This window comes from Marmota monax, unplaced genomic scaffold (genome assembly GCF_021218885.2).
Source record: "Marmota monax isolate L192 unplaced genomic scaffold, Marmota_monax_Labrador192_F-V1.1 WCK01_AAM20220418_F8-fsc00084, whole genome shotgun sequence".
In the NCBI taxonomy this organism is placed as follows: domain Eukaryota; kingdom Metazoa; phylum Chordata; class Mammalia; order Rodentia; family Sciuridae; genus Marmota; species Marmota monax.
The window spans coordinates 5,288,634-5,313,167 of record NW_026694575.1 but is presented as its reverse complement, the minus strand read 5'-3'; the positions used below and the strand labels follow the sequence as shown (position 1 = coordinate 5,313,167).

The window sequence follows — 24,534 nt, the reverse complement described above, 5'->3', positions numbered from 1 at the left end:
CATCTAGGACGATTAGGTTTCCCTTGATGGGAGGGACGAAGGAAAAGAGGAGTGAGGATTTGCTTTTGGAGCTGTCTGTCTCTAGGGACAAGTATTGTTAAAGATTGTTCAATCTTTCAAAGAATTTTCTCTAGCCACATGTGGATTTAAGTGTAAAATAAATGAAAAATTTGGTTCTGCAGAGCACTAGCCGTACTTCCATACAGGTATGTGGTGACTCCCATAGTAGTTCCTCCTCATTGGCAGTTATTTGCAGTTTTGCTTTCCACATTTCCAGACCCAGAATGAGTAGAAGACCAACATATCAAAAGTGACCTATAACTGACACAGACATTAGCTTGGGCATGCAAGAACAATAGAACTGTATCCCATGAGTTAAAAAAAAAGGTTAATTTGAGGCATGAGAAATACAAAAAGACCTAAAGAGAAATTTTATAGGTGAAAACTATTATTTCTGAGATAAGAAATAAACTGTTGGGGAATAATAGTAGTGGTCTGTAGTGCTTGAAAATATAGGAGAAAGGGAGAGGGAGAGGGAGAGAGAGAGATTGATTCCCCAAACTTTTAAAATGGTACATTATTATAATAATTGTTCTATTTGTTATTACTTAGTATTGTTAATCTCCTATTGTGTCTAGTTTCTAAACTAAATATCAACAGAGGTGTGTATGTATAGGAAACGCACAGCACATAGAGGGTCTGGTATTATCCATGGGTTCAGGATCTCCTGGGGGGCTTAGAACATATGCCCTATGAATAAAGGGAGGGCTGCTGCAGAATGGAGAATAAAGCTATAGAACATGTCCATGAGTGCAGAAAGGGAATGCTCTAGAGACCAACCACAGTTTTTCTTTAAAGGAAAGACCTTAACACCCAGGGGTCAAACTGGTGGCTGGTGGGGCAGATCCAGCCATAGATATAATAATAGGTTTGGTCCATGCTGTGTCTTAAAATCAAGAAAAGTCTCACAAATCCAGTTTCTTTAGAAATAAATGGAAGATGTGCTGATCCAAGCTCCATTTTCTATTATTGTGGCAACAGTCAGCTTGGTCTGATGTCCATCGTCTCATTTAGCTCCGTCTCATTTGTGCTCCCCAATTGGCCATGGTCCTCACCACTTCCTAAGTGATTATCCTAAGGTGCACCATTTCTTTTTTTATCTTATGCATGGAGACTTTGTTTCTCTGACCAAGATGAAATACTAGGACTAAGATTTACTTTGCCACCAGAAACAACCAGTCAGGACATATTAAGTATCAATTTTCAAGACACTGGACACCATACAATGACAGAAAGGAAGCTAAGGTGAGGAGCCCTGTGATTGTCCACTGCTTTGAGAGTCTCCAGGCCACCGTGCAGGGAGCAGGGAACTCAGGCAGCCTCTGTGGACAGCTTGGAGGTGGAGCGGAGAGTCCAGCAGTCTAGAGTACCTCAGGCAGATGCCAGAGGGGAGAAAACTGGATAGAGAAAGTTTTGGAGAGTTTCAGAGGTCCCTCCTCAGTAGAGGGCTAATCAGTTTATACAAGTGAGAAGACTACTTTTACCAAGCGAAAAACAAAACAAAACTAAACTAAACCAAACCCTGCCCCCAGAGTGGAGGTCACAGTAGTCAAGTGGTCACAGATCTAGAAATGGTACCTATTTCTACCAATCTGGCTGGAAAAAGTCCAGATTCACAGTCACTAAGTAGAGTGTGTAAAAGGACCTTGCCTCAGTAATGAGAAATGATTATCCCTAATCTAAAGATGTTTCTGGTTCTGGTTAGCAAATCTTCAAAGAAAGACTCAAAAGATCAAATTATTTCCAACTACATTCTCAAATAAAACTTAAAAATATGTGTAGGAATGCAAAAATATTCATTACCTCATGAAATAAAATTTCACAGTGTTAGACATCTAATTGGACAGTAAACGTACCCATTTCCATGCAAATAAACAGAAAAATAAGACCCAGAATGAGTAGAAGACCAACATATCAAAAGTGACCTATAACTGACACAGACATTAGCTTGGGCATGCAAGAACAATAGAACTGTATCCCATGAGTTAAAAAAAAAGTTAATTTGAGGCATGAGAAATACAAAAAGACCTAAAAAGAAATTTTATAGGTGAAAACTATTATTTCTGAGATAAGAAATAAACTGTTGGGGAATAATAGTAGGTTAGACAACACAGGGGAAAAAATGGTAAATCTGGAAACACAGAAATAAAAACTACTCAAAACAGAACAAAAAAAGAAAATAATTATTATGAAATGATCAAAAGAGTATTATAGGACTTTGGGGACACTTGGAATAGCCTAATAGGTGTATAACTAAAGGTTCTAAAGGATAGTAAACAGTGCATGTGGAGAGTGGGTGACGGAAATAATTTGATGAAATACTAGCTAAACTTTTTTCAAGTTGGATAAAATTTAAAAAACCAGCATATCTAAGAGTTTCAACACACCCTAAACCCAAGTAGCAGAAAGGAAACTAACACAAGGTATATTACAACCAAATTGCTTAAAACAATTGATTAGAAATCAATTATGTAGGGAAAATCTTATAAGTAGAGAAAAAAAGGTCACATTGTATATAGAGGAACAAAAACAAGGATTACAGCCAATTTCAAGTGAGAAATAAGGCAAGTGAGAAGACAATGAAGCAACATTTTAAAGTACTGAGAGAAAAATACTGTCAATCTAGAGTTTGATACTCAGCAAAACTATATTTCAAATGTGAAGGGGAAATAAAGACTTTTTCAGACATGCAAAATCTGAAAGAATTTGTCACCAGTGCTGACTCACACCACAACAAACATGGAAGAAAGTCCTTTAAGCAGGAAATGACACCAAATGTTAATCTAGAATTATAAAATCAAGAGAATGAAGAGCTCCAAAAATGGTAATTGTGTGGGACTACATATATACTTGACCCTTAAGGCTATTTGAATTCCCATCTTCCAATCCCTATACAAAATTCATACTTCATTAATTTAGGGAACTGGTTACCCTCAATGAGTTGGGCCTTTGTTAAACGCTCAGGCTACAGAGGTAATAGAGAGAACTGGATTATAGAACTGTATTCCATGTGTTAAAAATCCCCATCTGCAGGACACTCCCATTCTAATGGGAGGCTCAGCTACACAATCAAAGTAATTATACTACAACTCCAGCAGGGCTGTGGCATTTGCATGAACCAGTCCAAGGGGAACAGGAAGGCAGGGGTAATTTCCCCCATGGTATTCAGGGAACACTTCTGGGAGGAGGAACTTCAAGTTAGGTCTTTAAATATGCCATGGTGATCAGGTGAAGAATGGATTGCAGGCTACTCTAGGAGTGTGTCTGGGTGGGTGGGGGCATATTGCAAAAGCACAGGCCACCCATGTATTTGGTGGAATAACTAGTGGACCAGGGAGGCTGGGCTTCTACACAGGGGTGTGGAAAACAAAGTCTAGACTGATGGGTAGCCATGTGTGGGTCACAATTCATGAATGTCCTAAGAGTGTTAGTGGAGCTAGTGCACCAGGGGTGATACCAGGGTTGACCTGGGTCTTGGATCTATCCATATCCAGCGGAGCATAAAGAAGACTTAGAGGAGGTCTCAGATGGGCACTTGGGACCTAGTTAGGAGATGTTGGGCATGATTCTATGAACAGGGTAGCCCTGGGGCTGGAGCTGTGAAGATTTGGGGTGGGGAGACTTAATAAGAGCTGTAGAACAGAGATGAATAATGATGTTTCAGGTTGTAAGATGTCCTTTCATGCTGAGGCTAAGCTCAACTGATGTCATTGAGCTACAGGGATAAGGGGGGTGAGAAGTGGCTGCTCAAGGATGTGGAAGGGACAGTCATAGCTCTTGTGTTGCAGGTAGGCAGGGTTGCGGACTGCTCTAGCCACGTGAAAAATGAAACCCAGCATGGCCTATGGTACAACACCCTCCACTGTGACTGAATGTAGACCCCAGATGAGCCATGAGGTCTCCAGGGAATATGAAGGGTAACATGAAGACCATGGGGAGTGTCAGGGGGTGGTCCAGCTGCTGACAGGTAGCAGCGGGAGTTCCAGTGTGGCCAGCACTGGTTCCAGCTCTCCTTCTAATGAGCTGCTTGACCAGGACATGTCCCTAGGCCACCTTCAGTTTCCCAGATAATAAAAAAGCGAGAATGGTTACATGGGTGTACAGGTGGCTAGTTTTAAGTGCTATTTTAGGTATAAACAGGCAGATAGGAGAGCTTAATGAAGTGAGTGCACACTTGGAGGCCAGATTCTTGAAACCTAATTCTGCCATCCATGAGCTACGGAGTGTGGACAAATTATCTCAGTTCTCAGAGGCTCAGTTTTCTCCTCTATTAAGTGGGGATAATAATAAAACCTACCTCAAGGACTGATCAGAAAATGAGAGCCAGTAATTCTTCCTTTTTTAAAAATCTTGATTAGCATCACTTCAAATTTTTGCCAATTATTCTATTTTGCTAGAGAGAGAGGATTAAAGAATAAAAAGGGCGTGAGCTGACTTTGCCTCCTACCAGTGGTGGGACCTTGGGTAGTTGCTTCTACAGTCTGAGCCTCAGTTTCCTTGCCTGCAGAAGGGCAAAGAACTCATTCAGGGAGTGGTACATATCAAAGGAACCTCAATTGCCTAGCACTGTCCTTAACACATGTAGATATTCTAATTTATTTTGTTCCCTTGTATAGAGGTTGGTTTGTCTTGATTGTCACTCTAAAAAGCCATGGAAAAGAAATCATGTTTTTATGTATAGCATCCAAAACAGGATTATGCTCCTCAGGATATCTCTATTTTCTTCCCTCAGTGATTTAAAAAAATTAAAAAAAAAATCAGATTTAGATAGATTCCTGAGGAAGACTTTCTCTCACTCTTACAAATGTCGTTCCTCTCTCAGGACACTGTGGATCCCAAGACACCCCAATATTGTAGTAATGGAAGGTTTTTAAAGAAAACAGTGAGGGTTCCTTTGAGAGAGCCCAGGTTCAACCTCGTGGCATGTCTGAGAATGGTCGGGGAGGTTGGCAGGACACATGTTAGGATCTGCTGATGTCTATTTGGAATTCAATGAAGGAGAAGACGTTTGAGTTTTATATTAAAATCCCAGCATACCTTAAAAAATAAGGAGCCGGGCATGCTGGGGTGGGTGGTGTAGGTAGCAGATAGCTATTAGATAATACTGTCTTGTAGCATTCTCAGGGTCCCATCACCAGTAGCAGAATTAGGCTGGGAAACTTAAGATTCCATCAGAGAAGTAACAGAAAGATCTGTTTATAGCAGATATGGCCTCCAGTCTCTTCTGCATAGTACCTCATTCTATTCCTGAGATGGAGAACACAGGCAGCGGGGAGAGGATGGTTGAGAGGAAGGGACTCAGAGGTACAAAGAGCATTCTTAGGTCTTTGAAAGCTATAACCAGCCTTCAGCAAAACTGAAGCAATTACAAGGTCTGTTTCCAACATGTTCCTTCCCCGCACTGCGCCCTTCCATCTATTGACTGATCCCTCCCAGGTACCTCGTCTCCTTCATGAAGGGCACCTACTCCCAACTGCCACCCCTTCTCCTCTGAGGCAAGGTCAGTGAACTTGACTTCTGGGCTCAGCGCCACATTGACGAGGCCATGTGGCCTGTGACAGGCACCTCTCTGCATGCCTACCTTCCTCTTTGGTGAAAATGGACTGCTCCTAGTCGCGTGTGGGTGGAAGGGTCATGCGGCACAAGTGAAACCCACGTGGGAACTGTGGTCAAGGAGGAGGGCGAGTAGTGAGAAGACCACATTGCACCCCCGATGACTCTTTCCCACCCACACCCACGCTCTCCTGTGGCACAGATGGCCGCGAGAGCCCCTACCAGCCTGCAGAGAGCCATCTTGGCTCCTCTCTGGCTCCTCATGGACAAGGAAGGTTTGGAAGGTCTGGCTCTGGCTCTCGGAGGCTGATCTTTGTCGGCAGAACACGTTGTTCCTTGAGGGAGGGATGAGATGCGAGCAGAGAGCAGGCTGCGTGTTGAGGAGGGGCTGAGGCCAGGGGTCCTGGGGGGCATCGGAGCCCGCTGTGCAGGTGCCTGCCCTCCCGGGGGCCTGGGGACATGCTGTCCTGGGAGGGATCAGCACACAGTCTGAAGCTGGAGTCAAGGGAGCAAGCCTCCCAGGATGGCGGGAAAGGAGGAAAGTGGTCCAGAGACCTGGCTATGCGAGCTATGGTGAGGACTCAGCTGCCTGTGTGACCATCCGGGCTGCAACAGTAGAGTTTTTGTGAGAAACTGCCTGCTCTAACTGTGTGCCCTTGTCTCCTGCCTGCCTGCCTTTATTATAGGCAGAAAGGAAATAAAGCAAAGGGAGGCTCTAGCAGAGAGCACCCAAGGGGGGGCGCTCTGAGCATCAAAGGACAAAGCAGACAACACTGTCTCCAAATCTGTTACTGTCTGATGTCACCAGGAAGGTTGGGGACTACCTCTGTATTCTTTGACAATCAGGTGTGCAACTCCTCCTCCATATGGGTGGAGGAGTTTTTGACCTTAGTTGGTCCTCCCCAGAACTGTCACAGTGGCCATCCTATTTGGGGGGCTTCATCTACGAGTCAATCCCATGTTAGTGTGGACATGGGTCAACAGCTGGTCAGAAGTTACCTCAGTGTGCCTGTGCTACTAAAGGGCTCTTCTTCCCAGATAATTGGAGACACTGATAGCCCCGATTCCTAGCTTTACATCAACATCAACGGACCCTCTCAAGTTAAGTCCCATTTATCCTTTTCTCGTGACATAATTTCCAACTAGCTCCCTTGCTTCTGTTTATTTTCTACAAAATTAACTATCACCCTTTGCTTTCTCATCTACTTTGGAAGTTGTTTAAAGACGACCCTAAAGTAATTTAAAGAACACTTGTGACCTTGCCTGCATTTTACTGTGATTACTCAGGCCTATGCCCTACTTAACAAGAAGTAGCTATTGATTTGACTTCACCTCCCCTCATTCCCTGGGTGATTCAGAGTCTCCAGTCCTTGACAGGGGATATTAGGTATTAACTAGTAGTGAGGTGGTCTCCAACTCTCCTGGTTCTCCTTTTTATTTTAAAAGAATCCTCAGTGTCAAGGATAACAGGAGATTTTCTGGTCATAAGGGCCACCTGGGCACTGGCTGATGTGACTGAGCCCCAGACCTCTCTTTGCAGAGTCTGATCACTCAGACCTCAGGTGGGCCCTGTGATCTGGGTTTGCAGCAGGTGCACCTAGGTAATCCTGATGATCAGGCCTGCCGGGGATTCCCCAATGAGACCCAACCCCTTATTATGCTTATAAAGAATCCAGGATTTAGGAAAGGTAAATGCCTCATCTAAGTCACACGCAGGGTCCAGCCTTGGAGAAGGACATATCACAGTCAAAGTCTCTGTGCCTGCAGGTTCCATGCCTATGCGTCATCAGGAGAGACCTCAGACTGTGAAGATGACATATGGCTCCATCATGTAGCTACTTAGGGATGCAACTGGGCGGGAACCTGGATCATCATAGGATGCTGCCTTCCTGCAGAGGCCTGACTTCCTGTGGGTGGTGGAGCCCTTTCCCTGGGGCCAGCACCCACACAAGGGGAGGCAGAGAGAACTACTTACTGTCTAAGGCTGCCTCTCCCCTCTGCCTCTTTTCCTGGTCCAGAGTGAGACCTGGTGTTTGCTGACAAGAGGGAGAATGAGTCACCTCCGGCCACTCACTGTCACTGGGGTGACACATAACTTTGCAGGTTTGCGCACAGGGAACAGCCACCTCCCAGCCCTGCATGCATATCCCTGCATGCAGCATGGCCACCCAGCCACCTGGCTGGGCCAACAGGGGTCCCTCTGGCTCAGCGGGGCTCCCTGAAGCCCGTCAAAACAAGAGGGTCCTGGAAGGCCATGTTTTGCTACAGGCTGGACTTCGGGGCTCACGCTGCCCCCTCAGCTCTGTGCCGCTCCGTGGGTTCTGTGGTTTGGCATTTCCTTCCTCACCCTGTTAGAGCTGGAACAGCCGCAGTCTGGCTGTTGGTGATACGGTAAGAAGCCATACCGCAGAGAGCGCAAGGCCTCGTGGAGATCTGAAGCAGCTTTGTGAGCTGGCCTGAGTGCTGTGGGACGGGGGTGTTGAGGTGCGGCTCAGCCTGCCTCCCAAGGCCTCGCTGAAGTGTCACCTCCTTCCTTGTTGAGGCAGGAGTGTTTTAAACTGCAACCCAGCCCAGCCCTGCACGTGCACGCCCCCGCCCAGCCCCCCACCACTGCGTGTATATAATGGCATTTCCTTATTCTGAAGTCACCTCCTTATTCACCATTTATCACCTGCCTTGCCCTTCAAGCCATGAGCTCCTGGGTCTGCTCTTCTCACTGGTGCACCCTGAGCACCCAGCAGACTCCCTGGCCCCGAGGTCCTTAGTGCATATTGTTGAGTGACTCGGCATTGAATGGGAGTGGCCGCTGTAGCCAGCACCTGACCTGGCCACGGTGCAGGACGAGAGAAAGGCTCCCTGACCACAGTGGGAGACCTTCAGCATGCCCACCTCCTCACTAAGCAACCATTTAAAAGAGCCACAAATAATCATGTCACAAACATTCTGATGGCATGATCCGGAGGCGCCTAGGGAGCCCTGGGCCCTGCTTTAAAGCACCCCCCCCCCGGGGGGGGGGGTTGCTGAAGTCTGAGTTCCAGCAATGATGTGGTTGTGGAGGCTTAAACATTGTCCTCCTTCTTTGTCCTCTTAAGCTCCCGGTATGTTATCAAATTCACCTGCCTGGCCACTGTCCTGGGTAGCCGCAGTTCCCTGGGGAGTGGAGAGGAGGGGGTGGGAGTCGGTGGAGGGATGGAGGGAGCAGTGGATCTCAAGGGCTGAGGACTGCACTTGCTAACTCAGCAAGTGTGTCTTAGACCAAACTTGTCACCTGGAGATGGTCATTAGGTGAAGGAACGTAGATGGCAGGTCACTGTCATAGATGGCAGAGCTCAACAGTGTCTACTCCCAGGGAGATTCCCACACAGAGAAGTAACCCAAGGACGGGGGCATCCAAAGGATGCTGGCTTGGACACCAGAGAGGCTGGCTTGGAGGATGTTGTGTGAACTGGGGAGACTGGGAGACTGGTGGGCACCCACATTACTCTCCTTTTCCTTTCCAGTCCTGGGGATGGAACCTGGGGTCTCACTCACGCTAGGCAACCATTGGACCACTGAGCTATGCCCCCAGCCCCCGTGTCCCTCTTGTTGTTGGGGCCTCTGTTGCCTCTTCTGTAGAATGAAGTTGGACCTGACCATCTCCGCGGCCCCTCACAGTTGCACCGAGTCTCTGGGGAGCAAAGGAGCAAGAGCTGGCATGGACGCCCACTGCTGGGGTGCACTCGCGGTGTGGTCCTGGTGGCAAAGGCACTCTCTGTCCTGGGGCCCGGGGACTTGCCAGTTCCGACACGCAAGCCCCTGAACACAGGGTTTCTTGAGGAGTCTTGGCCATGGTTGGCCTTCGGATGGGCGACTCAGGAAGCCTCTCTCTGTGCCCTCAAGGAGACGGCTTCTCCAAGTCTCCATGAGAACCCAAGTCACTGAGGAGAGGCAGGGAGGGGAGCATGGTAGACGACAGGACGCAGAACACCCCGTGAGAGATTGCAGTGAGCGGCGGGGATGTAGAGCACTTGCCCAGCATGCGTAGCCCTAGCACTGCCAAAGTGGGCAGGGAAGAGCAGAGTTTGTGATAAAAAATATGCAACGGGCAGCTGATGCCTCGAGGGCCAGGAGATGGTCTGATGAATGCTGGGAGCAAGACAACAAAACAGCACAAGGATGTTTGAGCAAGAGTCAAGGGACGTCATCCTCAGGAATAACAGCACCATAAACTCTGCCCCTGTAGTATCCAGATCCCAAGGCAGCAGCATCTCAGAGGAGGGGACCAGGTTTGAGCTGACAAGTCCCAAGGACGGGCTCAGAGCTAGATTGAAGGCTCATCCAGACGCAGGTCAGCCCAGGGGCAGAAGGGACCAGGTCAGGTGACAAGTTCTGGGAGGAGGTGAGGAGACCCCCTTGGAGTTGAAGGTGTGAGTCTGGCTGGGGACCCTCAAAAAGAAGGCTGGTCAAAGTCGGCCCAGGGGCTCTGAAGTCGGAGAGTCCAGATCACTTCTGGGCTCAGCGGAAATCTTGAGGCCAGGAGATGATGTTGATTCTTTTTAATTTGTAGGATTCTCAGCAAGTTAAGTCAAGAAATCAACAAGAACGAAGAGAGAAGGAGCATCTTCACACGCCGGTGAGTAGGGCACTCAGGTGGGGCTCGGGGTGGATCTAACCAACCCAAGAATTTTTGAACCCAAGTTGAACCCTCAAAGGAAGCCACAGAACTAGTTTTGTTCCACTGTTTGACCTGCAGGGATCCTTTAAGTCCTGGGGGTTTTGAAGATGGTGCCCGAGGAGAGGAGGCGTCCCCTCTTCTGCCCTGCCCGGTCTTGGCATCTAGGACATCAGGGGGATGTCCCCCAAGATGGCAGGCAGTCACAAACTCCCAGTGGTTCCACCAATGTGGCTTTGGTGGTTTCCAGAATTGGGGGGCAGCAGAGCCCTGATTGCCAGCAGGACATCCTCCTGGGCAGTGAGGCATGCTGTCCGCTGGGGGCTCGTGGGCAGGGGGGCACTGAGGGAGGGGCGCTCCTCAAGTTGCAGGACCCTTAATGCCATGCTCTTTGCCTTGCAGACCCCAAGTCCAGCGGTTTCCAGAAGAGACAGGTAAGGGTGTTAGGGCTGAGAGGCCATTGCTTTAGGGGTGATAGATTCCTCAAGTCTTCTGTCCTCTGATTCCCAGGGCTTCTTGGGTGCTGGGGAGGTGACCCTACTCATTTGCCTGCCCGTCAGTTTTTACCTAGAGAAAGCTTGGGTCTCAGAGTGCAGGAAAGATGGCATTCTGCAGGATGCCTGGATTAAGGCCACTGGGCTCCTTGGCAGAGACAATGAGGGATTCTGGGAGCTCTGTGGGGCTGTTGGAAACACCCAGCCTTTGCCTGAGCACCTGCCCTGAGCCAGGTCCCCTGCTTCTGTAGATTTAAAGCAGTTTTCCACTGTTAAATTGCATGTAGTGTTGAAAGGCAGATTCCTGGGTCCCACCTAGTCCTGCTGAACAGGAAGCCCTAGGGATAGGGTCCCAGAGGTCTGCATATTTTAAAACAGTCTGAGATGACTTCTATGTACATGAAAGTTTGAGAGTCATTGTTACTTTCTGGTAGAGTGAGCTCCAACATAGAATTCCAGGGTGATAGTAAGTTGCCATTGTAGTCTGTTTTCTGTTACAATAACAAAAAACTTGAGGCTATGAGATTTATAAAGGAAAAAAAGATTCATTTTGTTCATGGTCCTAGAGGGCCAAGAGCACAGTGCTGGCATTTGCTCAGCTTCTGGAGAGGCCTTCATGGCAGATGTCCTCACCCAGTGGGACCCTTGAGAAAGTGAGGAGGTTGCACATGTGGAAGTGACCGAAACACCATGGGTAATCTTGCTCTATAGCAACTTGCTTTCGCGGTGACTAATCCAGTCCCGTGAGACTCAAATCACATCTGTGAGACCTGGTCCTGTCTCAAGAGACCTAACCAATCTCTGCAGAAAGACCTCAATCCATTGAGAGGGTGGAGCCCCCAGGACTGAGGACCTCTTCCAGGCCCCACCCCCTCTCAATTCCACTGCAGGGATCAGATTTCCACAGGAGCCAGTGAGGCTAATGGCATCTAAACTGGTACAGAGGGAAGGACGCAGGCCTGGGGAGGGACCACCTATGGGGGAGCCGCTTTGACTTTCCCTCAAGATGGCTTCTTTGGTGCTGATGACGGTGTTGTCTCCTCCCACAGAAAGCCATGAAGAGGACGGGGGCTGGTCATCCTTCGTGAGTATGGCGGGGCTGTCCTCTGTAGTAAGAAGGAGAGGCAGTGCCCAGGGAGACAGCCTCTGATAAGGTGTTGGCTCCCCCGGGGCTCAGAGCGTGTGTGCTGCCCAGGGCGAAGCGGTAAATGGCTTTGCAAGCCCTAGGTCTGCCTCCTGCTCAGCCCTGCCACTGAAACACGAAGCAGCCACCCACAGTGTGCCACAGGCCAGCCTGGCTGGGTGCCAACAAAGCTCCAGTCACAAAAGCAGAAGGGGCTGGACCCAGTCCCCGGCAGGGGTTTGCCGACCACGCCGTCACTCACCGTTGTCTCGCCCACAGAAGTCCTTTCCCCGTCCCTGTCCCAATTCCACGGTTTCCTTCCTAGAGCTCGAGGCTATAGTGATGTTCCTCGTGGTCTTATGTCCCCGTTGGTGGCCCAGAGAGAAAGGGATTTCAGAGTAGATCAGCAGCCCTGAAGAGACCTCCCTCAAATGTAAAAGTTAGACCTGCAGCTAACTTTTACATTTGAGGGGTCACAGTGGCCCCTTTCAGGGTCTGAAGGGCTCTGTGCATCCCCTCCCCCCAAACCACACCCAGCGCCCACAAAGCCAGACTCAGCTCAGAAACCTGAAGGATCAAAGTCCAGTGTGTCCAAGGAGCAGTTCAGGAGCCACAGAGCCCCCTGGGGTGCGCCTTGTTGTAGCACTCATGATCAGTTAGGGGCAGCCCTGGGCCAGGCCGCCTGACCCCGCGTTGAGCCGTCTTTCTGGTAAGCGCCACTTCTGGGGCCGGCAGAGAGCAGGGCCCGCTGCCCTGTCTTGGTGGGGCTCCTGTAAATGAAAACATCACATTTGGTCTTTCTATGGGAAAACAAAGAGACACAACAGATTTATTTGGTACAGAAGGGAAAATAAGGCTAGAGCTTCCAAAACAAAAACTGTCTGTGTTTTTGTGGAAAAGCAGTCTGCCTCACACTCCTGCACTCAGCCTGAGGCAGCTGTTCCCACGTCTCTGTAAACCCCGGGTTTCCAGTCGCTGGTGGCTATAAAACTCCATAGCTCCGTTAGTGCCCTGCTCTGCTTGGGGACTACAGGGACATAGGCAGAGGTGAAGAGCCCAACCACGTGAGCATACACACGGCAGAATAAGGTCACCAACAAAACACAGGTGCACATTAAGGGCCAAACGGGTGGGAGAAAATCATGGTTCTAGAAACAGAAGGAGGAGTGCCTTGGAGACAGGCTCCTGGGGCTGGTGGAAGGTCAGGAGCCACGGTCTGAGGTGGACAGGCTGAGGGGGGTGTGTTGAGGTCCTCGGAGGCAGAGGCTGGAGAGGGGTCACCTGTCCATGGCTGGGCCATTGTTCCAAAGTCCTGTCCTTCAAAGGTGTGGTCCACGGCTTGCAGTTTCAGAGACAGGGACAGGGAAGCTTAGGAAGGTGTTCGACCCTCGCTTTGCCTTCTTAGTCACTGTTTTTTGAAAAATATTCCTCAGCTGGGAACGCACAAGGAATCTTCCCCAAGTCACCACTGAAGCTGTGGGGACCTATAGGGGACCCATAGACAGGGTCCTCCCCTTACTGCTGCTTCTTCCCCTGCAGCCCTCCTCCCGGAGCCCTGGGGCATGTTCATTCACCAGCTTAACTTTGCCGTGACAGCCATGAGCTGCTTGTCCCTTGGTGGCCGAGGTGCCACCACTGCTGGGAAATCATTGCCATGACCCTCCAGTGTCATGGACGCCTGCGAAGGCCATCACCCAGCACCACGGACTTCCTATCCCTGAGGCCCGCAAAGAAGCAAAAATAAATTACAATTAGATCATGGAAATGGTGGAAATTCTTTTCCAAGAGGGCAGCTCTGACTTCAGTGAAGGGCAGTCGTTTCTGTCCACGCAGCTCTCGGCAGGAGGAATGGCGCAGGCCAGCCGCCCTCCCTGACAGGTGGAGTCCGCCCTCGGGGACAGGCTGCTTTCCCTGTCCTCTGCGGACCTGGCCTTCAGTGCTGCCATAGCTCATGATGAGCAGAGTTTCTTTGAGCCGAGGCACACTAAGAACAGGCGTGGCGTGCACAAGTGTGGCATGAACGATGTCCTGCGCCTTTGTCCTTTCTCTTGGTGCCTGGGGCAGAGGCTGCATTTACCCAGGACGGAGCACACAGCCCTGTCCTTCTTCCTCCTTGGAACACACAGGTGTGGGAACAATCACTCACCACCCAAGAGTCCAAAGGTAGTGTCTGAGGTCCCAGGTCCCTGACCTCTTGACCCTGTGGCATTGCATGCCCCATTATGAGGCCTGCAGAGAGCAGGCCCCTGGGGTCCTCGGGGTCCTTGGGGTCCTCCGGGTGCCCCAGGTCCTCCGGGCCCTCCAGGTCCTGCAGATCCTGCGGGTCCTGCGGGTCCTCCGCGCCCTCCGCGGCTGCTCTGAGCCTGCTCTACCTTGGCAGGAGGAGGACGACTATGAAAGCCCCAATGACGAGCCAGATGGGGAGGACGATGGGGACTACGAATCTCCCAACGAGGAGGAAGAAGAGGCACCAGTGGAGGACGATGATGCAGAGTACGAGCCACCGCCCTCCAACGACGAGGAAGCTCTGCAGAACTCCATCCTGCCTGCCAAGCCGTTCCCCACTACCAACTCCATGTACATCGGTAAGCCCCCTGCAGCCCCCGCCTGGCTCCCCACTGCTGCCTGGGCAGTCAGCGTCCCAGTTTTCCATGTAGCAGAAACCCCTGGGTGGTGGTACCAGCTCAGCTTCTCAACAACTGTGTAACTTTGGGTGAGCGTCTCCACCTCTCTGGGCCTCGATTTCCTCATCTGTGAAGTAGGATAATAAGACTATGGTCCACATTGGTTTGCCACGAGGATTGTTACCAGTGCAGGCAAATCATTGCCTACGCCGGCTGCCATCTGCATGAACGGCCACATAAGGGCATTTGGCAGTCATAACTTATTCTGAGTGTTACTCGTGTTTCTGGGCTATTTTTCTGTTTCTGCCATCTTTGAACCAAATCATAGTCATGTGGCACTGCTCAGGGCAGACGGTCAGAATCGACAGGAAGGTATTGAGCGGTGTTTGATGGCAACTTTAAGAACCCGTGAACAGTCTTTAGAATTTGTATCGCCTTCCTGCTCTGCCAGTCTCTTCTCCCTCATTCAGCAAAAGTGGTGGCTGTCCTACTGGGGGACAGAAGGTCCAGGTAGCATGCAAGACTGTTCGATTTGGTGACAGGAGTTGGTGGCCAGCTCTGCCTTTTAAGGGATGAGATGAGCAAAAGGATGAGGCGGGAGAGAGAGATGGCTCAGAGTTTTGTGAAGGAAAGGAAGGGGACAGAGCGCCGGGTCCTCATGAGCGGTTTTGACCAACTTAGCCCTGACACACAGCTGTGGTGTGTGAGTGTGCACACGAGGGTGAGCATGTATGTGCACATACATGTGCGTATGTGTGTATGTGCCTGCACACGCGTGACTGTGTGTGCAGGCAGAAGCTGTGTGTTGATTTTTTACAGTTCTGTCTGAAAACACTCCTGCCCAACACGGGCTGAACTCATTCCAGAGAGGCCTTTTGTGCTGGGAACTTCTCTGCTGTTCCTGAGAAGTGACACGAGGTGTTTCCTTGTATAGGCGTGAATCAGGCTAGGACAGGGCCAGCTGGGGTCGAGCACACCTGCCTGTAGCAGCCAGGCCAGGTGTCCCTAGGGCTGGGGCTCTGGCTGGTGCAGGTGGCACTTTGAAGGTTAAGGAGCGGACACTCCCAAAGCCAGGGTCAGTGCCTTCCTGGAGAGCGGCCATGAGGGTGGCTCACCTTGGCGGCATGCTCTCTCCCATGCGAATATTCTCCTGGTTTTACAGACCGGCCCCCCGCGGGGAAAGCCCCTCAGCAGCCTCCAGTGCCCCCGCAGAGACCCATGGCTGCCCTTCCTCCCCTGCCAGCCACCAGCACGACCGGCCGGAACCACTCGGTAGGTCTCTCTCTTTCTTTTATGTCACTTTGTAGCTGCTCATTATTTCTTCTACCAGACAGAAAAAAAATGAAACATCTTTATTTAATCCTAATTTTGCAAGAAGAGATTCGTTTAGGCTGGGAAAAGGCTTACCCACATGCTCTGTGTTTCCTTGGGGAGTGAAATACTAGAGATTTTTATTGACACTGTCATGCTTATTGGCATTTTCTTTGTACCATACACAGTATAATCTACTTATCTAATAAAAAGGCCCCCGTCCAATATGCACTGTGTTATTGTTTCCCACTATTTGAAATAGGTGGACCCTGTAAAGTGAACAGTAAGGGAACCCCATTAAGGCAAGGGCATTTACTGGGGTCCATGGTCCCAGCTGGCCTCCCTGGCTCTTTCAAAAAGATGTGCGCCACCTGCTGGCCAGAGCCTGAAGTTCACAAGGCAGATGCTTTCAAACCAGGAGACCTACAGTACAATGAGCTGCAGGGGAAGCGGTGGGGGCACACTCCTCCCTTGTCTTCAAGAGTGCACTCTAGCTTTAGGGATCTGGTAAACCCCAAAATGGCCCTGAGAAGCTCAGACCAAGGTGTCAGTAGCTAAGAATATGCTTTCCTCACAAGTGACCTGAGCACTTTGACACCTGTGGCACATGCCAAAGTGCTAGGGAGACCCCAAGTTTTTTTCCCAAGGCTCAAAATTCAGGCCGCACCATAGCGGGGACCTTCCATCTGAGAACAGATGCATCCTCCTGCCCATGGGGTTCCACTTCAAAGGAGGCTGAATTGATTGACAAGTGCATTTTGCTTTTGAAATACGAAGCCCTGCAACTCCGCAGTGGGATGCAGAATTCCCTCAGTCATTCAGACACAGGATGGGCAGCTGCTGTGGGCCAGCAGTGTTCTGGGTGCTGGGGACAAAGTATGAACAAGACCAAGTCCTAGCTTTCACCAAGTTCTCATTTGGGTCAGGGAGACAGAGAATACACAGCTAAGCAGATGTAGCAATGATGTGAGTGGTCACGTGTGGCTAGGGAGACAGAGGGTGGTGGTAGAGAGATGACATCCAGCTGGGACAGAACGAGCCAGCTGTGGGAAGAGCCGGAAAAAGAACATTCTAGGCAGAGGAGACCCAAGCACAGAGCTGCCCAAGAGGGCACAAACTTGAGAGTTTCCAAGAGCTGCAAGAAGACCCTTAGGGTGGGGCCCCGCTGGAGAGAACCAGAACTGGGCCAGGCAGATGGGCCAGGGCCAGCGCCAGCTCAGGCAGGGCCGGTGGGTCATGGTGCAGAGGCTGTGGATCTGGGCAGGGGCACGCCAGGTCTGGCTCCTACACGGGAAACACTTCCTAACTTTTGAATCTTTTTTATGCAGCCACTTCCCCCACCCCAGCCCAACCAGGAAGAGCCAAGCAGAAGCCGAAACCACAAAACTGCAAAGCGTGAGCACCCCAGCTGCCCTCTCCTGCCCACCAGCCTGCCCACCAGCCTGCCCACCCCGGCCAGCGCCTCCTTCTCTCCCTGACCTCACCTTTCTCCTTCCAGTGCCCCCCCCTTCCATCGACAGAAGCACCAAACCACCCCTGGATCGCTCACTAGCTCCCTTTGACAGAGAGCCCATCATACCAGGTTGGTAGGATGCATCTGATGCACCAGAACAGCAGCCCCCATTTATAGAGTGCTTGCTGTGTGCCTTTCATGTGTACCATCTCATTTAACCATGAGGTGGAGGCTGGGAAATTACCCTCATTTTTCAAAGGAAGAAACTGAGGTATAACGATTGCTCAGCTACCAGGGGATGGGGTAGAACCAGGTGCCAGGTCAGCCCGACTGGGGAGCTCCCACTCTCAGCACCCACTGTGCCTGCTTCTCTGTGGGTGTACGCTGTGGCACACATCTCGCTGTCCTCAGCCAAGATGCAGCAGGAGGCACCGTAGGGCAGCACGGGAGATGGGCTAAGAGACAGGAAGTCTGGGAGGGCTATGGTCTCCCAACAGCTTGCTGGCCGGCAGGGTATTACTTTCTCAGGGCAAAGATCCTTATTTGTTTGGTGAGTGTTCTGTAAAGAGGAAGTGCTCATAAAGCTCCAGGATGCCTGGATGTGTGCAACTCACACTGGCACACTACTGTCTATTCCCCCAAAGATTTACACAGAATATTCCAAGATCCCAGCTACCTCCACATGCAGCTATCCACAGCTCAATTCTAAAATTTAGCCACCATTTATCCACTACCTACTATGGGACAAGTGCCTTACCTACCCCAAATAATTATCCTACACCTTCTCTAATCCTATGCCCACCCAACAAAGCAGGTGCATTATTATTTCCACTTCTTAGATGATGAAACTGATGGTCAGAGAGGTTGAGTGATGACCTCAGATTGCATAAGGAGGTAGGAGATTTGCACCTTGTCCTTCTGACTTCAAAGTGGGGATCTTTCCCACCACTTCCTACTGCGGTTGAGGACCTAGGGTCTTAACTTGCTGTAAATGAGTAGATCTGGGGAAGGAATCCTGAAACAGGACAGATAAGAACTCCAGAATCCCAGCCCCTCCAGCTCCTTCTTGGTGATGCTCTGAACAGGGCCTGCAGCCGTCACAGTCTCAGTCTCCTCCTCTGTTGGGCAAAAGGACTTTCTGTTCCTGGGTTTGAAGCTGCTGCTTCCCTGAATTGTATCTCAGCTGTGCTGAGGCCCTCAAGGCTGCGATGTCTATTGGGGTTTAGAGTTGACCACTGGGCAGAGCTGCACAGATAACAAAATAGAAGACAGACTTGACTTTGAGTCCAACCCTGCTCATTTCCTTGAGCAGGGCATCAAAAGGGTGGGATTCTGACATCAGACCTTCACAACCACCTCCCCACACCCATGACCCTTGTAAAGGATTCTTTTTTTTTTTAACGGTTTGACCCTGGAGTTACTCCATTGTCTGTGATGTTTTGGAAGAACAAACCTTTTAAACTTCCAACATGACAGTCCCAACATGCCCAGAGAATATGCATAAATCTGAAGTTTTTTTTTTTCATGGAGGGGTACTGGGGATTGAATTCAGGGGCACTCAACCAATGAGCCACATCCCCAGCCCTATTTTGTGTTTTATTTAGAGACAGGGTCTCATTGAGTTGCTTAGCACCTCGCTGTTGCTGAGGCTGGCTTTGAATTCAAGATCCTCCTGCCTTAGCCTCCCAAGGAACTGGGATTACAGTCATGCACCACCGTGCCTGGCAAATCTGAAGATTTTTGACAAAGATTAATCTATTCAGGCTGAAGGATAAAAATTCATTTCCTGGGAATTGCTTTATACTAGGAGTTCTACTCCAAACTAAGTATGGTAAATAATAAACATCTTTTATACCATGAAAACTCTCTTGCATTAGCCAGGGAGCTCTCCATTGTGAGATAGCAGACTTAGCACCCATCATGGGTCTGGCCTGTCCTCAGTGCTTACAGAATGAATCATGTTATGGAGCTGCAATCCCAGGAGATGGGGCCACCGGTCACCCTGAGTGCTGTGTCTGGGTAGGGAAGGGAGGGAAAGAAAGAGCAGTCAGCTAGCATTTGTCAGCAACTACCCATCGTGTCCCTGATCTTACATATAGGTTGTCATGTGACACAGCAAACCTGTGTAGACTTTGCCCGTCATCCCTGTTTTACAGCTGGAGACATAGAGGCTCAACATGTTCAGTTAAACTTGTGCATTATTCAAGGTCCGAAGGATTCAGTGCCAGACCTAGTGGACGTTAGCGAGTAATACTTGTATCACGTAGACAACAAAGGGCCTGCCTCCTCTAGGGGACTCCAGATGGAATAAAACTTAAATTTCTTTGAGTAGCTTGGCAAGGCAGAGTTCTCGGGTTTACCTGGTACACCTTCAGGAATGTCATTTCTTCTCAGAGAAAAGTAAAAAAGCAAACAAACAAAATAACAACAGCCCCCCAAGAGAATCTCCTGAAAACCTCTCTTCCAAGTGAAAAAACTAAGTGGTCACTTTATGTGATGTCAAGGGTACCCCAGGGCTGGAGGAGCATTAGCCCCTCCGTGGCCCGGGTTTATTTCAGATACGGGAATGAAACTGAGACTATACTAAGAACATTTCTGCCCATGACAGAGGCACAGAAACCCCTTTTGGTCATGGGTTATGTTGAGTAAAGCATTGAAAAGAGGCACAGACCCACAGTCCCTATGTACACAGAGCTCTGTATCCCTGGCAAGAGCCACTTACTCTCTCTGAGCCTATAAGGATAGGGGCTCTGCAAGAGACCCGTCCAAATCCAGAGTCTGGGCTTCTTCAATGCTTAACCCAGCCTGCCCGAGGGACTGGCACTCAACCAACCCCGCGTGTCACGCCCTCGTCCTGAGCCCTGCTTCTCTGTCCACAGGGAAGAAGCCTGCGTTTTCTGACAAGGTAAGCTGCCTCTCTGGTTTGATGGTTTCCCTTTGGCTTTGACTTTATTTGAGAAGTGCCTGGCACTCACCCATCTCCCTCCTGTCTTGCAGCCCTCTGCCCCGGCGGGAAGGTGAGAACTGTTGGCATGGACGCGGGAGGTCGCGGGACTGGCTGCAGGGCCCTGCCCAGCCGTGACCTGCGTCTCATGTGCCTTTCTCTGAACTCGCCAGGACTCTCGGGGACCATTTACCCAAGATCCCAAAGCCTCCTTTACCACCAGCCACAGAGAGACATGAAAGAAGTGGTCCCTTGCCTGGGAAGAAGCCACCTGTGCCAAAGTAAGCGTCCCTTGTTGCCTGAGCTCGCCCTGCAGAGTGGACGGCACGGGCAGCCTGCCGTGGCCATCTCCCCGGGGCATGGAGCATCTCAGGCATTCCCGGGTGGGAGTGGGCGCCTTGGGCTGTGGGGAATCCAGCTCAGGAAGGAGTGGAGGGATGCTTGCTCGGGAGCACAAGGGAACTGTGTTGGGGGGAACTTGGGTGAGCAGAGCTGCCCTGCCTGTTTGTTTCTCAGCGCAGGTAGTAAAGAGAGCAGAGGGAGGTTTGCAGGTCAACATAAATGTCATGCTTATTGTCCGTCCACTTCTTACCAGTCTGCTCTAGTATTTCTAACTGTGCTGTGGAGTCATTTTTAACAAATGGCACAAACGTAGCTGGGGTCCAGGCCAGCCCTGCTGCTTAGGAAAGACCCAGTTGCTGAGGCTTCTATTTAGCTCATCTGTGCAGTTGGGATTCAAAACAATTGGCTGCTGTGAGGATTCAAAAGGACCAGGGCTGGGATGTACCCAAAAGGAAAAAACAAAAAAACAAAAAAAAAAAAACAAAAACAGGGCTGGGGGTGTGGCTCAGTGGTAGAGTGCTTGCCTAGCATGTGTGAGGCACTGGGTTTGATTCTCAGCACTGCATAAAAATAAATAAAATAAAGGAAAAAATAGACAAACCAAAAAACAGAAACACACACACACACACACATACATACACCCATGCACGCACACACAAAAAAACCAACCCTGAATTTAACAACATTGCAATGCATTATTGTTAAAAATCAAAATCAATGCAAAAAAATCATAATGACTGAAATATCAAAATGGTCACTAAACACAGAATGAGCTCCCATGAGCTCAGCACACATGACACCCCAGACCCAGGAGGTATTTGGCAAAGTGTCCTCCTCCACCCTCCCTCTCTAAGAGCAGGGGCACCCAGGCACATAGTCACCACGTGTGTGTGACTGGCTTGCTCATCCTGGCCAACATACCAGGCCCCATTTGGAAAATTCCCCAAATGGCCACATTTTCCAACTGTCTTCCCATTACTTGAAGGGTGGCTGGCTTAAAACATCAGCAAAGAAGAATATAACCTAAAATGTTTCCATTTGCTTGGAGAAACATCTACTCAGTGAAATTTAGTAGCTACTAAAGAGTAGACTGCTGACTAAACCTTTATATACATATACATAATTATTTGCTGCAGTAACTGCACCGAACAAGGCTTTGCCTGGCTTGCAAAGACAGCAGAGCATGGAGGAGCCCACCCTCTCCCCTCTCCTCCCTGCCTCTCTGATGGGATTTGCAGCTGCCCGTTCCACCATGGCTCAGTGGGTTTGATGTCTCCTCCTGCGATTTAGGAAATTGCATTCTGAAGCAGACCCTTGGAAAGTCTGGTCGCTCACTTCTTTTCTTTACCCTCGTTCATTTCAGGCATGGATGGGGACCAGACAGAAGAGAGAATGTGAGTACAAATGTCATTTTGTAAGTGCTTGGCACAGGGACAAGCAATGCAGGCTCTGTGGAGCTCGGGGCTTTAACCGCCCTTGGTCTTCCCTGAACTAGAGCAAGACCTGAGCATAATTCCTTTGTCTTTGGGGACTGGGGCTTTTCTGCAGCCCATCCGTCTGTGATGCCCAGTTCCCATCCTCTGAGCCCCACTCTCCCCCACCCCAGCTGGGCTCCTCACAGACCTGTAGCCAGTGGGTGATTAGTGGGGTGAAGGGGCAGGGATTGAGGAATGCCCAAGAATCTGAGCATCACACAAAAATTCCCAATGCCTCTACTTTCCCTTAACCACCTCCATGACCTGGGGAACAGGGGAAGCAATGTTACTGAATGCTCCAGGGTGACCAGCTGTTTGCTGGGACTTTCCCAGAATTAGAACTGAAAGTCCCATGTCCCAGAAACTTCCTCAGTCCCAGGCAAACCAGGATGATCAATAATTACCAGCTATGTTTAGGCTTTATATTTAATGATTCCATGAGGAATTATCCTTTCTCTTTGCATGAGAAGAATTTCAGGCTTAGAAAGGGTAATACACTGGTTTCAAGTTGCACAGCTAGTAAATAGTCAGGTTCTGAATCCAGGCCTGTCTAAGCCTCTGAGGGCCATCAGATGCTTGCCCCTGATCCAATGCCCGGCCAATAAGTCTACTGTTCCCATGGCTCTCTGCTCCATGCTTTGTTTGGTCAAATGAAGTGCAGAGGTGTTATGGAGACAGGCACCTCCATGGCACATGTGCTAGGGAGCATGCCTCCATGGAGTGACCTATAGAGGGACGAGAGGTCCATGAAGGTCAAGGAGCCAATGAGGACTTCTTAAGGGAGGAGAGATTTGTGGCGGTGATTGGGTGACAGGGAAGACACAGGTCAAGGAGCCAGAGGGGACGCCATAGCCACACTGTTGAAGAGCTATGGTGTCCTGGGGTGTGCGGAGCCTGTGTGTGTTTATTTGTGCAGCCCTTTGCCAGGACTCCAGGCGGCCCACTGGGACAAGCAATTCTAAATGTGGTCCTTGCCACATCTCAGCGTGTCGCAGACCAACGATGGCAAACCCACTAAAGGTCATAGAGCCTAGAGCAGGGTATTGAATCCTCAGGACACTCCCAAGAAGGCGTCATGGCAAAGTCACTTTGTCTCTTGGAACCTCATTTGTTATCTGAGGGGAAAAGAAAATAGCTCTTCTCTTGTCCAGTTCACAAGGTGACCTTGAAGATAAAGATAACCAGGGTTATAGATGCAACTCATAAGCCACACTGGGAAAAAGAAACGTCTTACTATTTTTAAAAAGAGTGGGCATCATAAAGCAGAGATAAAAAGAAGGCTGAGCCGGGCATGGTGGCACAAGCCTGTAATCCCAGCTATTAGGGAGGCTGAGGCAGGAGGATTGCAAGTTTGAGGCCAGCCTCAGTAATTTAGTGAGACCTGTATCTCTGAGCCTTGTGTCAGATAGATTTGGAATTAGATCTATTTCTGCAATCCATGGTAGATGAGGAATTCTTCTAAGCATCATGTTCCCATTTGTAAAATGAGGATGTTAAGTTCTCAGTAGGTCACCGGGGAATTGAATGAAATACTGTATATGCATCTTGGGGGCACATCACAGATATTATAAACATCATTATATCTTTGAGCCCTATTAGGAACCTCAGAGCTAATTCAAGCACAGTATATGAGGAAATTTCAAATTGGAGTGTCCTTAGGTGATTGTTTTTATTAGAAAATCATAAACCACTTATCAAATTCTACTATTATCCACAATATATTTATTATGGGAAGCTATAGCTAAGGAAAGAACCAGACACATTTATAGGATTGAGAAATACAGTGTTATCATTTTAGGAATTGTGTTCTGATGATAAGTTAATATCTTTATTTTTTTTTCTTTCCCTTTGCCAGGATGAAGATGATGGTAGGTTCAGAAAAGATTCCTTACCACTTCTATCTCATTCTCTCATTTTTCTGCTGAGGTGTTCCAATGGGATCACGTAGTCTGGGAGCCCTGCAAAACCAATTATAACTGTTAAATTAATATGAAGTAGACATGCGTCAACTGGTATGCTACATAGCTATAGTAAAAGGAATTACTTGGTTGAGTTCCCAAGGAGACTTAAGCTCATGTGTATCAGTGCAGATTAACTAATTGTATAGTAAAATTAAAATTACATGTGTAGCTTGATAGAAAAATTTGCAATATTTACGTCCTCTAACAGGGGTGGGTAAAGGATCATAACTTGCAGGTAAATCGCATGCAATTTTGGCTTTTGCAAAGCAAAACAAAACTCGTGAATCATTTCCGAAATTTATAAGGTTTCTAATTGACCATTTTTGGCCAAGTTAGCACTTTAAAAATGGGTGGGGGGAGAGAGGAGTGTATTATAGAGAATTATATAGAATAGCAGTACTTTTATAATGCATCCTTGGGTGGTAAATCATCTAGAAAAGATTTGAGGCTGGGGGTTCCCTCCTTCCACTTTCCAATACATCTGAGCATTGGGATTTTATATCAGCTGTTTTCAACTGGGGAGCAGCTCTAGAAGGTTCCAAG

General features: G+C 49.2%; 1 protein-coding gene across 1 annotated transcript in view; it reads left to right on the top strand.

Moving 5' to 3' along the window:
* Positions 1-24,534, top strand: part of Lcp2 (lymphocyte cytosolic protein 2) — a 43,082-nt gene that overhangs the window by 8,801 nt on the left and 9,747 nt on the right. The window contains exons 4-15 of the mRNA XM_046421357.2: positions 10,160-10,225; positions 10,667-10,698; positions 11,808-11,842; positions 14,262-14,466; positions 15,668-15,777; positions 17,145-17,211; positions 17,315-17,398; positions 20,149-20,174; positions 20,267-20,286; positions 20,387-20,494; positions 21,919-21,949; positions 23,886-23,898. Coding sequence (XP_046277313.1) covers positions 10,160-10,225; positions 10,667-10,698; positions 11,808-11,842; positions 14,262-14,466; positions 15,668-15,777; positions 17,145-17,211; positions 17,315-17,398; positions 20,149-20,174; positions 20,267-20,286; positions 20,387-20,494; positions 21,919-21,949; positions 23,886-23,898 — 797 coding nt within the window. The remainder of the gene's footprint in view (positions 1-10,159; positions 10,226-10,666; positions 10,699-11,807; positions 11,843-14,261; positions 14,467-15,667; positions 15,778-17,144; positions 17,212-17,314; positions 17,399-20,148; positions 20,175-20,266; positions 20,287-20,386; positions 20,495-21,918; positions 21,950-23,885; positions 23,899-24,534) is intronic.